This window comes from Metarhizium brunneum, chromosome 2 (assembly GCF_013426205.1).
Source record: "Metarhizium brunneum chromosome 2, complete sequence".
Classification (NCBI taxonomy): domain Eukaryota; kingdom Fungi; phylum Ascomycota; class Sordariomycetes; order Hypocreales; family Clavicipitaceae; genus Metarhizium; species Metarhizium brunneum.
Genome location: NC_089423.1, coordinates 6,932,121 through 6,943,228, shown reverse-complemented (window position 1 = coordinate 6,943,228; position 11,108 = coordinate 6,932,121). Strand labels below are relative to the sequence as shown.

General features: G+C 54.8%; 3 protein-coding genes across 3 annotated transcripts; all 3 read left to right on the top strand.

Moving 5' to 3' along the window:
• Positions 1-577: 577 nt before the first annotated feature.
• Positions 578-1,239, top strand: G6M90_00g050810 (uncharacterized protein; the record flags this gene model as incomplete). The annotated part of the gene is made up of 2 exons (XM_066130496.1): positions 578-693; positions 807-1,239. The coding sequence occupies 2 exons, from the start codon at positions 578-580 to the stop codon at positions 1,237-1,239; spliced, it is 549 nt and encodes a 182-aa protein (XP_065986465.1).
• Positions 1,240-2,328: 1,089 nt separating this feature from the next.
• On the top strand, positions 2,329-4,120 carry CDH-1 (Cellobiose dehydrogenase; the record flags this gene model as incomplete). The annotated part of the gene is made up of 2 exons (XM_014689696.1): positions 2,329-2,602; positions 2,661-4,120. The coding sequence occupies 2 exons, from the start codon at positions 2,329-2,331 to the stop codon at positions 4,118-4,120; spliced, it is 1,734 nt and encodes a 577-aa protein (XP_014545182.1).
• Positions 4,121-7,900: 3,780 nt separating this feature from the next.
• Positions 7,901-10,921, top strand: G6M90_00g050790 (uncharacterized protein; the record flags this gene model as incomplete). The annotated part of the gene is made up of 3 exons (XM_066130495.1): positions 7,901-8,133; positions 8,401-8,645; positions 8,724-10,921. 3 exons carry the CDS (start codon positions 7,901-7,903, stop codon positions 10,919-10,921), a joined length of 2,676 nt encoding a protein of 891 aa, XP_065986167.1.
• Positions 10,922-11,108: the final 187 nt, after the last annotated feature.

Genomic DNA, 11,108 nt, shown 5'->3' with positions numbered 1-11,108 from the left:
ACTCCTTGCCTCACAGGACAAAATAACGACGCAGTCACGGCACCAGTCCCGCAATTCTCTCGCCAAGTTGATCGTTGATCGTTTGCTCGACGGTGGCCGATGTTCGCGTCATGCCACCGGCACCGGCACCGTCCCAAAGGCTGGGAATGTAGTCGAAACGGACGTTGTATGTTTGCAGGGATTCGGCTTTGCGACGCTGCCAAACACAAAGGCTACTTCACATACGCCCTGGTCCACGGGCTCGACAACCAAAGCATTCACTGCTGCCGCGCTGTCCCAGCGAGGAGCCACGAGTCAAGCCGCAGGATTCTAGTCTCATGTTTGGCGTCCTCTCGCACCTTGTTGAGGTTCTGACGGCAAACGAGCTGGAGCATGTATTGCGGCAACTCATCTGGGCGCCGCTGGGGATGAACAGCGCATTATTCGGGGCCGGCGAGGGCCACAAGACCCCAGACCGCCAGTCCACGAGTACTACTCGCATCCCAGGAAACGAGACTTTGTTCCCGTGTCACACGAGCCCCTGGACCTGTTCTCCGGGACCGGTGCTGCTGTGTGATCCGTCACTGACTACGGAGTCATGATATTCTCTAATTCTGGAGCCGCTTCGCATTCCTCGGATACCATTCTTTCGCTTCGATTGCTGGAGGGTAGGCTGGGCGTTTCCCCCAAAGATCGATACAGACCTGCTGACAAGTACGTTGATCACCGTGTGCGGCGACGAACTATGCTGCGCCAAAACACCCCCGTCTAAAAAAAAAGTCGAGTGAAGATTAAAGTAACGTGTGCTGACGGGGCGGCTCGTCTAGGATAGGAGAAGATGGGCGGCGGAACGAGTATATTCTCACGCACCTAAGAGATGTCCTCTATCCAGAAAGACCAACGACTCCGCTGCCGGCCACTGTATCCCAAAGCCAATTATTAGGAGGGCACTACGAGTCAGGCTACGGCATGATGTATCTCGCCGAAGAAGCCAAGACTGACGAGTGCTCTGGGACGCGGACGATTTTGGTAGTCCGTCGCCCTGATAGAGCGTCTCTGGGCGAGATTCGCTTCGAGCCTGTTTCTGGCGACTACTGGATTGCTCATGTATGGGATCCAGACGTCAAGGACAGCCCCGGCTATGGGGGCGGACACTTGAAGTTTGATGTCGGTGGGCGGGCGGCCGCCTTGGAAATAACCGTTTCGCTGCCGGGGCGGGATATAAATGAAGGCATAATCACGTTTGACAAGGTAGGGTAGTATGCGATGATGTGCTTTGGGGGCGCTGAGATGTCGCCACCATGATGTTGGTTCGCGTAGAGGCCAGTAAAACATGCCCAAGAGAACTGAGTGATGTCTTCTCCCGCCAAGATGGACTGTCGCTTGAGGTAGTGTGACTCTTTGCTGTATCAGCACAATGTGTAGTTTCAATTCATCCACGGGCCGCGAAGCATGCTGCCGAGTCTTAATTGTGCGTCTGGTACAATAATATCCAGGGTTTCACGACAGCTGCGGTAATCGGTGCCGAGTCGACACGCCGAGTTGATAGATGACGAGTCGACGGATGCTAAGCTGACAGATGCTTGGTTGGCAGACACAGGGTGGCAGATGCCGAGTGACAGGTTGCAAGTGAGCCGATGCCGAGTCGACAGATGCTAAGCTGACAGATACCAGGTCGGTATATTCTAAGCCTACAGGCATTGGTTGATAGATGACGAATAGACAGATCCCGAGCTGACGAGCGTCAAGCCGACAGGTGTCAGGTTGATAAATGCCGAGTCGACAGACGCCTGCTGACAGTGCTGAGTCAAAGGTTGCGAACCGGGGAGATTCCACCTGACGGATTGTACGGAGTATCAATTGATCCGTAAAAAGAAAGCAATTCCCGACATGGCCGAACCGTCACTTCTAATAGCGGCATGCTTCTTCCATCCATCATCTGCAGCTTGGACAGTTTGACCGTTGGCCCGTCGCGACGGGGACTCAGCACCATTGTCAGATCAGCTTGGACCCTTGCCAATCCAAATCCCTACCCAGGGCTGCAAGTGACGTCATGGTCTCGATTCGTTCCCGTAATCAGCTCGTATCGGAATCTTATCTCCAGACTTCTCCTTTTTGTTGGCGCCGCTGGCAAACCATGATCCACTCAGCACTGCATAACGGTGATGATACGAGTCCGCCAAGGGTCCAGACTCCACAGCGAGCAAAACGAGACCATTCACTCAAAGACGAGATAAAAGACTCGTGCAGTCACCGTCGCGATGGATAGAGAGATTTCCCAAGCAGCGAGCTAAGGATCACATCTCGAAGTCGACAGTCCATCGCAGCCAGATCATTCTCCAGAAAAAAATGACTTTGCTAGCGTCTCTCTGGCTGGGAGCGATATTCCTAGCAACCCTCGGATGTGCCTCGGCAGTCGCCAACTGGACCCTTCAGTCTTGGGACGTGATTGTTGTTGGGGCCGGCACCGCGGGCATCATTGTTGCAGACAGACTCAGCGAGGCGGGCTACAAAACCCTTCTGCTCCAACAGGGAAGCCAATCGTACGGAATCACAGGCGGCAGAGAGCGGCCCGGCTGGTTGGACAACACCACCCTGAGCAGAGTCGACGTTCCGGGACTGTGTAAGTGCAAACCGTGGGACAAAAGCGCCGCCTGTGTTTTTGCCCTAACATGTAGCAGACTCGTCCATATTCGCCGGCGGCTCGAGTTTGTTGTGCGGGCCTGGCCAGGTAGATGCTTTCCAGGCATGTACCGTCGGCGGCAACAGCGCCATCAATGCCGGCCTGTATTTCCAGCCTCCGGCGTCGGATTGGGACGACTTCCATCCCAGGGGTTGGCATAGCGCCGACGTGGCCAATGCGACTGCGAGGCTCCTGAAGCGCCAGCCCGCCCTGACGAGCTACTCGCAGGACCGCAAGTATTACCTCCAAAGCGGCTACGAAGCCGTCAAGAAATGGATAGTCGAGGACGCTGGCTACCAAGACGTCTCGTTGCTCGAGCAGGTCAACGACAAGAAGCGCGTCTTCGGCCGGCCCGTCTACAACTACATTGATGGGCAGCGAGGCGGGCCTACCCGGACCTATTTGCAGACGGCACTGCGCCGAAATCACTTTCATCTACAGACGGGCGTCCAAGTCGAGCACATCAACCACGTCAGGGGCGTGGCGTCGTCGGTCGAGGTTGCGCTCGACAGCGGCGAGAAAAAGGCCATCCAGCTCACAAAGAGGGGTCGAGTGGTGCTGAGCGCCGGTGCGATGCTGTCGCCGAGGATTCTCATGTTGTCCGGCATCGGGCCGCAGGATGCTCTCGAGAAACTGGCCGCAAAATCCGCCACTCCCTACAATGCGTCCTCGTGGATGGTCCAGCCCGACGTGGGAAGAGGCCTCTTTGACAACCCCAACACCTTTATTGTGCTCTCCAGCCCAGACGTCAAGTCGTACGTCTACAAGTACGACGACCCGGTCCCCGCGGATCGAGACCTGTATCTCGAGTCACGGAGCGGGCCCTACAGCTTTGCGTCGCAAACCTCTGTCTTCTGGACCTACATCGAGCACAACGGGACGCGATCCGGGGTCCAGGGCACGGTCAGCTCTTCGGGTTACCGAGACTTTGTGGGAAACAACACCATCACCCTCAACATTTACGGAACGTCCGGGCTCCTTTCTTCCGGCCGCGTCGAGCTCGCCGACGATGGAAATTTCGCCGCCAAGCCGAGCGCCGGGGTGTACTACGGGCACCCGCGCGATGCCGATACCGTCGCCGAGTTTATTCACTCGCTGTTCCAGCATCTCCCGCCGTCGACGCCGACCTCTCCGGCCAAAGAGGGCCTCACCCCTCTCAACCTGGCGCGGAATTCAACTCTGCAGGAGATCCGGAGGTACATTACGGACCCGAATAGTCCCTACGCAGTGGGGTCCGTTCAGCACTGGTCGAGTTCCTGCCGCATCGGCAAGTGTGTGGACGTCGACACCAAGGTCATTGGCACGCAAAACATCCATGTCGTGGACGCTTCCATCCTCGCACCCCTGACTGTGAACCCGCAGTTTGGCGTCATGGTGGCTGCTGAGAAGGGCTCCGAGAGGATAATAGCCTCGATGAAAAACGTGACGGAGGGATGCCGCGGACGAAGACGGGTATAAATAGGGGCGTAAATTTCATACTTTAGATTTAGGGCGCATTGGGGCGGTAGAAGAGATGGATTGTATATAGTTACACACACACACACCTGAATAGTAGACTTGAAGCTTTAGCGTCGTGTGCTTGGTGTAAGTCAGGGTTGGAGACTTTGTTTGGGCCATTGTGCGCACCACTCTCAACCACGACTGGAACGATTGTGCAGGTCAACGCAGATGCCGTCGCTCTTTCTGGAAAACAAAGCCAGCTGGAACCTGTCAGTGCACGTGGTGTCGCAAAGTCACCGGCTCGCTGCTGTTTCGGTTTCACCGGCTCGAAAACGTGACATCGGGTTTGACGCAGATGCCACGTTTCGAACCTACGGGACGCTGCTGACCAAGGCTGTGAGTCATTTGTATATATGCGGTGAGATTGCTCGAGTGACGGACCATCTCGAGGAGCGCTTCGAGACTGAGCCTGGGAGTCGATGCTCTTGGTTTGGCTTGTAGATTCGATGGGATGTAGCTGTGTTTTAGAGTAGCGCCAGGCGAGTAGGCAAACTTGGACAAGTCGGCATATCTGGCGGAAGAGAGCTTTCTAGTTGGCTAGCCACGATGGTAAATGACGGAAGAAGGCCCTGGGGGTGAAAGTTGGTTGTACATGTAGGCTACTGACCTCCAGGGTAGCGCGACGTGACACCTTGTATATGACCAAGACATGGTAGACGAGTAGAGAGGCATTCTAGAATTTCAAACTTCCTTTTTAGCACATGGATTGAGGCAGCCTTGTCGACGGGAAAGTCTGCGATAATGGTGGAGCACTGGAATTGCCCTGCAGTTCTGTTATTACTACTTATTAATAACATTTCGCTTCTCGGGCGATTTATGGTGCCATGAGTTGTTCAAGGAACGGAATCCCTGCCATATTGGTGAAGGATCTCGTGCCTTTGGCCCACTGTTTGATTTTGCTGGTCGTCATTCGACTGGACCGAGCAGGTAGGACAATCGCCGCAAGGACTCGATGAGTGAGGGTGACACGAGCACATTGGGGTATCGTGACCAGTTTCCGCTTTGGGAGGACGAGGTTACACTAGACACAGGGCTGGATCAGCAGATCTCACTTCCTGCCGCGTGCTAAAAAAGCCCAAGCTCACCGAAACAAGAGACGATGGACCATGACCAGTGAGCTGGCGCGGCGGTGCGCTTCCTAGTCGGGCATTAGCCGGATGCCCCCTTTTCTCGCACTTTTGGCATCCTTCTCCGCATCGTCTACCGTTGCGTCAGAAATTATGCAACCCCAGCCAGTCAACGCGCTCGTCTTCGGTTGACTTCCGTGCATACGAGGACTACTAGCCAGACCGTGCCTCTCTCGGGTTTGCCCCTGTGCCCCGTCCTCACTGGGGGCTGATGATTGTTCGCTGCGAAGACGAGGGCCAGGATGGGTGAGCAATGAGTATTTTACTGCCTCGGGAACGCACAAACGTGAACGGCCAAGCCGGGCCAAGGGTTGTCAACTGCAAGGCCAAGCTTCGACAGCAGTCTGGAATAAACTGTCGCAGGCAGGCATTCAACAGGGGTCGAGCAGGGCGTGCATTGCAGCAGTACGGGCTTCGGCTGGTCCAAAACTTGTCTGGTCCAACACACCTGGTACGTGTATGGATTCCTTCTGACAGATCAGCAATGCATGGCCGTGGGAGTGTGCGAGCCGACGCCTGATGCGACGCTTATGGGCGGCAAGCGGTGATGCTGCCGTTTCAAGACAGCGCCCGCAGCTGGGCGGGCTTGGACGAACCAGGGGGGGCCTGGTCGCTACGGGCGGGGAATTGAACAGGTTAGACGCCCCACTTATATAAATTAAATGTGGTTCGCGTCTTATTAATATAACTTATAAATAAAAGTATATCTTTAAGGTCTCTAATAGACTCTAAGAGATACATATTATTTAAAGCTAGTTAAAGTCTTGGTTGTATTGATTATATTTTTTCCCTTATAATAACTTAATAACTAAGAAATTTCATATATATTTTCATGGTAAAAGTTACATGTGTAGATACTTTACCTAAATAGGTGCGCCTGCGGTGTAATTCCCCGCTGCGAGCGGTTCCCACAGCGAGACGAGACCTGCTGAGGGCTCCATGTTCATTGATGTCCAGATGCCCTTTTCCAGAATAAAGCGATGCTAAAATGGTACGGACGCTAAGAGTTGGCTCGTACGCTCAATCAAAAGGCTTTGTGGGTGGCCCAAATGTGGAGGGCGTTGGCACTCGCCTCCAACATGACTGGCATCATGTAGCACTCCGTACGTACGACTCAAGGCTGGCCCCAGCCGCCGTCACGGGCTGACATGTCTCGCAAGACGCAAAGGAGACGCCGAACAGTCAATGTTGCAGGATGGAAGGGCGACCATCAATCAGTGGATGAGGGGTCTCGAGGATGGAAAGTGTGGAGATGTGGAGATGGAGGCATGTGGACCGAGAGGGCTGAACATTGAATGCATAATGTTTTGAGAATACTCCGTGACTGTCATGCATCGGAAGGAGAGCACAGACGGCGGCGAGGCAGACTGGGGGTTGCAGACCCTTGATGGCATTGGGATCTGGCCTGTACGGAGTACAGAGTACGGCAGAATCAAATCGCCCATGATATCTGCACGTGTGGTTGACACAAAAGAGGGTGCACATGCATCTGGCTCATCATTTCGTTTCTTCTCAAGCAGAGTGCCTGCGTCTCGCTTCTGATTGTGCGTCCTCCCTGGGGCAGTCATAGCAGGGACGTCTGGAGCTAGGGAGAAAGGAGTCAAGTATCGGCCCCAGGCATACTGCTCCGTACAAAGTACCACCAGACATTGATCGATGTCGACGCCTGCGAGAGTGTTTGCGTCTTTGTCGTCTCTGCCCCTGGCCCCGTTTGGCCCTGAGTAATAATAGCAGTCGCAGCACCGAGTCCAGGCCTGGTGCTTTGCGGGTTTGCGACCGAGGGAAAAGAGAGCACCTGAGAGTAAAAAAAGAAAACAAAAGGCCAAACGCCTCGTGTGCTGCATGTCCAGAAGCAGGCTAGTCCCGCGCCTCGCCACCCCAAGCGAGCATCTTTTGATGAGTCTGGTTTTTAACCTTTACGACGTCAAGGTGGCACAGGTCAAGCACCAGACTCCTTTTGTCCTTGACGCCAGCTTTTGAGATTTCACTTTCACTTGCATCATATCTGGAGTCTGGCTTGCGCCCAGCGTCAGGCTAATATTCAAGCCGCTGCGGCCCGGCCTGGATGGTCTGGATGTGCTTGCCCCCCGTTCTCCGCTGCGACCCGTCGTGCTGATCCATCAACCCATCAACCCAGCATCGCCCTGCCCGTCTAGCCATTCCAACAACTCGTTCTTTCGCTTCCCTTCCCTCTCTGGATTCCATAGCCCTAGATACGGAGTAGTGCATGCGTGCATTCGTTGCTGGTCCTGGTCCTTGATCGAATCCACCTGTTCGCAGTCGGCTCTCGCTCGGTTCTTGCGCTTCTTTTCATTTTTTCCCTTAGCTTCTGCTTCTGCTTCGCGAGCGTTTTACGACATTGACCTTCGGCTTGCCATCACCCTCTCACCGTCCACCGCCCGCATCGTCCCAACCCGACGCACAACCGACGCACAACCGACGCACAACGTACGACGCCTAGCTGGCCGGTGCAATTGCTTCCAACCGCCAGACTAATCCGCCAAGCGCAGCCGCAGTTCGAGGCCGTCTCTTCCAACCGTCCGAACCAAGTCCCAAGTTTCTTCGCCGACTGTGGCCCGTCTGTCTCGATGCTGACCGTCGGACGCCCGTAATGTATCCTCCCCTGGTTTGCTTCTTCTTCGCCATCTACTTTGTGTCCGTCACCACAACCAAGCTCCTGCGCCTCTCTCTCAACGCACACGTCTTCCCGACCGGCGTCTTCGTCTTTTGCCTGCCGGCATTCATCGTCCCCGACCTTGTATTAATTACTTTGATTTGGATTCTGCTGCGTCGGAGGAATGGCCTGTTTGCCTTGCTTGGTTTTGGCCTGGCCTGCTTGATCTGGTAAGTTGGCACGCGAGCTTCATCCCCCGTGGCCCCTTTTGGCACCCTCTAGCACCCCTGGAATACGCCACCATGAATTTTAAGCTTCATCAGTCTTGGTCACGGGGTGACACAAACAAGCGTTCGTCATCGTCATTGTTTACTTGCTTTCCCAGCGTCCTTTGTTTCTTTGGTGTCTCGTTGTTTGTTTCTTTGTTTGCCTGGCTTTGCGCCCGCTTCTGCGTTGCCGCATGCTAACGGGTGCCCGCCCTTGCGCATCGTCTGCAGCTTCGTTACCCTTGGCGCCGCCTCGTCTCAGCTGGGCTTTTTTTACCAAACCGGCGGCGAGATTGACTGGGGAGATGCGACGACGTTTGCCTTTAGCGAGGAAGGCCGAAAGGTCCTGCTGAGCGAGGGGAAGACGCCGCTCGCATTCACCTGCATCATCCTTGTAGTGTCCTGGCTTGTCAAGTTCCGACTGTACAAATTTGTGAGCTCGGCCCTGGCTGCGGTCGAGATTTACGCACAATCAGGTTTGTTCTGCCTACTGCCTGTTCTGGTCCCACCAAACGGCACCAAGCAAACGGAATGTCTAACACGTGTGTCGCCAGTTATTCGATGGACTGCATCCAAGGTTGGACTCTCCAAGTTGACAAAGGCAGAGAACGAGTCATCTCTCCTGCCCACCCAAGAATACGAATTCGACTCGGATTCTGATTCCAGCTGCGATGGCCCGCCCAACAACACCACACGCCGACGGCTGGGCAAGACGGACTCCGCGTCCACGCGTGCCATGCACTGCCCAGGCTTCATTCCGTGGAGCTATGGGATCATGGTTCTGCTGGGATTCCTGGCCATTTTGATCCTCTTTGATCCCGAGCGACCGTACAGCCGCATGTTTACCACGTTGCCTCTACCGCTCTTGGCCGTCTTCGCCCCCAAGTCGATTGAGTGTACATCAAGCTCGTGGCCACTGCCCAATCTTATTGATCGTTCAAACTGGGAGGCTCCCCGGGGCAACTTTAGGGGGTGGGCGCCAGGCGCGGCGAATGACATTATACAAAAGTACCGAGACAGGAAACCCGAATGGCTGCCATCCGAGCTGCCCCAGGGTTTTACTCGCTGGACCCTCGAGGCCAGGACCGGTGACGTCAATGAGCTTCTCAAGAACGCGACTGGCCACCATGACAGCTCCTGTCCCGATCCGCTCGTCTTGGACCCGTACTACAACCCCGCCAACGATCCCATGAAGATTAGCAACCTGGAGAATCCTGTTTTGAAGCCGTTGGAGAAGATATTGCAGGACGGCTCAGTCAAGATTAAGCACATTGCCATTATCTTGATGGAGAGCATGCGAGAGGAACTCTTTCCCCTGCAGCAGGGCTCCAGCTTCCACGACCTCATCATCAAGTCGCACGACGAGCTTGACCACGACGACATCAACGAACTGCTGTCACACATCTCCCCCAACACCGAACGCATCACGGGCAGGTCTGGTAACTGGAAGAGCAAAAACGGCACTGCGTTTGGTCGCAAATATTCGGAATGGAACGACAAGACCGAGGACGGCTTTGGCGGCGTCCACGTCGTTGGCGGCCTCACCACCAGCAGTGTATCAACCAAGAGTTTGGCTGCCGTCCACTGCGGCGCTTGGCCCATGCCTGTTGACATGTTTGAGGAGGCTGAGACGGAAAGCTACCAACCGTGTCTCCCCGAAATACTCGAGCTCTTCAACAGGCTGAAGAAGAACACAACTTCGGACAACTACCACGAACAGCAGTGGTACCCGGCCTTCTTCCAGGCCGTCACCGACGGTTACGATCGGCAGGACAAGTTCGACTCCAAGATTGGCTTCAAGCACATTGTCAACAAGAACCGCATCAAGCAAGACAGCGAGAACAACCCCGAGCTGGAAGAGATTAATTATTTTGGGTTCCCGGAAACGGCGCTCAAAACGTACTTGACCGACTACATCACCAACGCGACGGCGAATAACCAGCGCATGTTCTTGTCGCACTTTACCAGCACCACGCACCATCCCTGGGCAGTGCCCAAGTGGTTCAACTCGAGCGAGTACATGGGTTCCGCGCAGGGTCTGATGCAGACGCACAAGGACCTCAACAGCTACCTAAACACGATCCGTTTCAACGACGCGTGGATTGGCCAGCTCATGCAGATCTTTGACGATCAGGGCATCTCCGACGAGACCCTGGTCATTTTCGTGGGAGATCACGGCCAAGCATTCAAGGAGGATTTCAGCAAGACGGGCACATACGAGAACGGCCACATTAGCAACTTTCGCGTACCAATCACCTTTAGACACCCTAAACTACCCCGAGTCGAGCATAGAGTCAACGCCACGTCCCTCAGCATTTTGCCCACCATCCTCGACCTCCTTGTGAATACCGGCTCTCTCAACGAAAAGGACACGGCGGCCGCCGCAGACTTGGTGCAAGACTACGAAGGCCAATCCTTGATTCGCCCCTTTGAGACGACGCGCAAGGGGCGGCGGGCCTGGAATTACAGTCTCGTCAACCCCGGCGGGAGGATGCTCACAATCACATCCTCGGATGCACCTTGGAGGCTGGTCCTTCCCCTGGATAAGAAGACGGAATACGTATTCTCGGACCTCGGCCAGGACCCGATGGAGCTGAATCGTGTTTTGGAGTGGTCCATCAACAGCCTAGCATCCACAGTCAGAGGCAAGTATGGCGATGGCGCTGCTGATTGGCTGATTGAAGCAGATAAAGTTGGTCTTTGGTGGGCGGCGGAGCGAAAACGACTTTGGAATTACGACCCTTCATCATAGACCATTTGCTGGTTTGTTGCTTTTATTTTGGATTTTAATCGATGGGGCCTTTGGTTAGAGAAGCGGAGCAGCAATCAGGATGGGCCATGTTTTTTTTTATTTTATTATTGTCGGGAGATTCGTCCCTTTCCAGCCAGTCATAGACAGAGACAGGTCTTGTATATTTAGCATAACGGCAGCAGGCTAG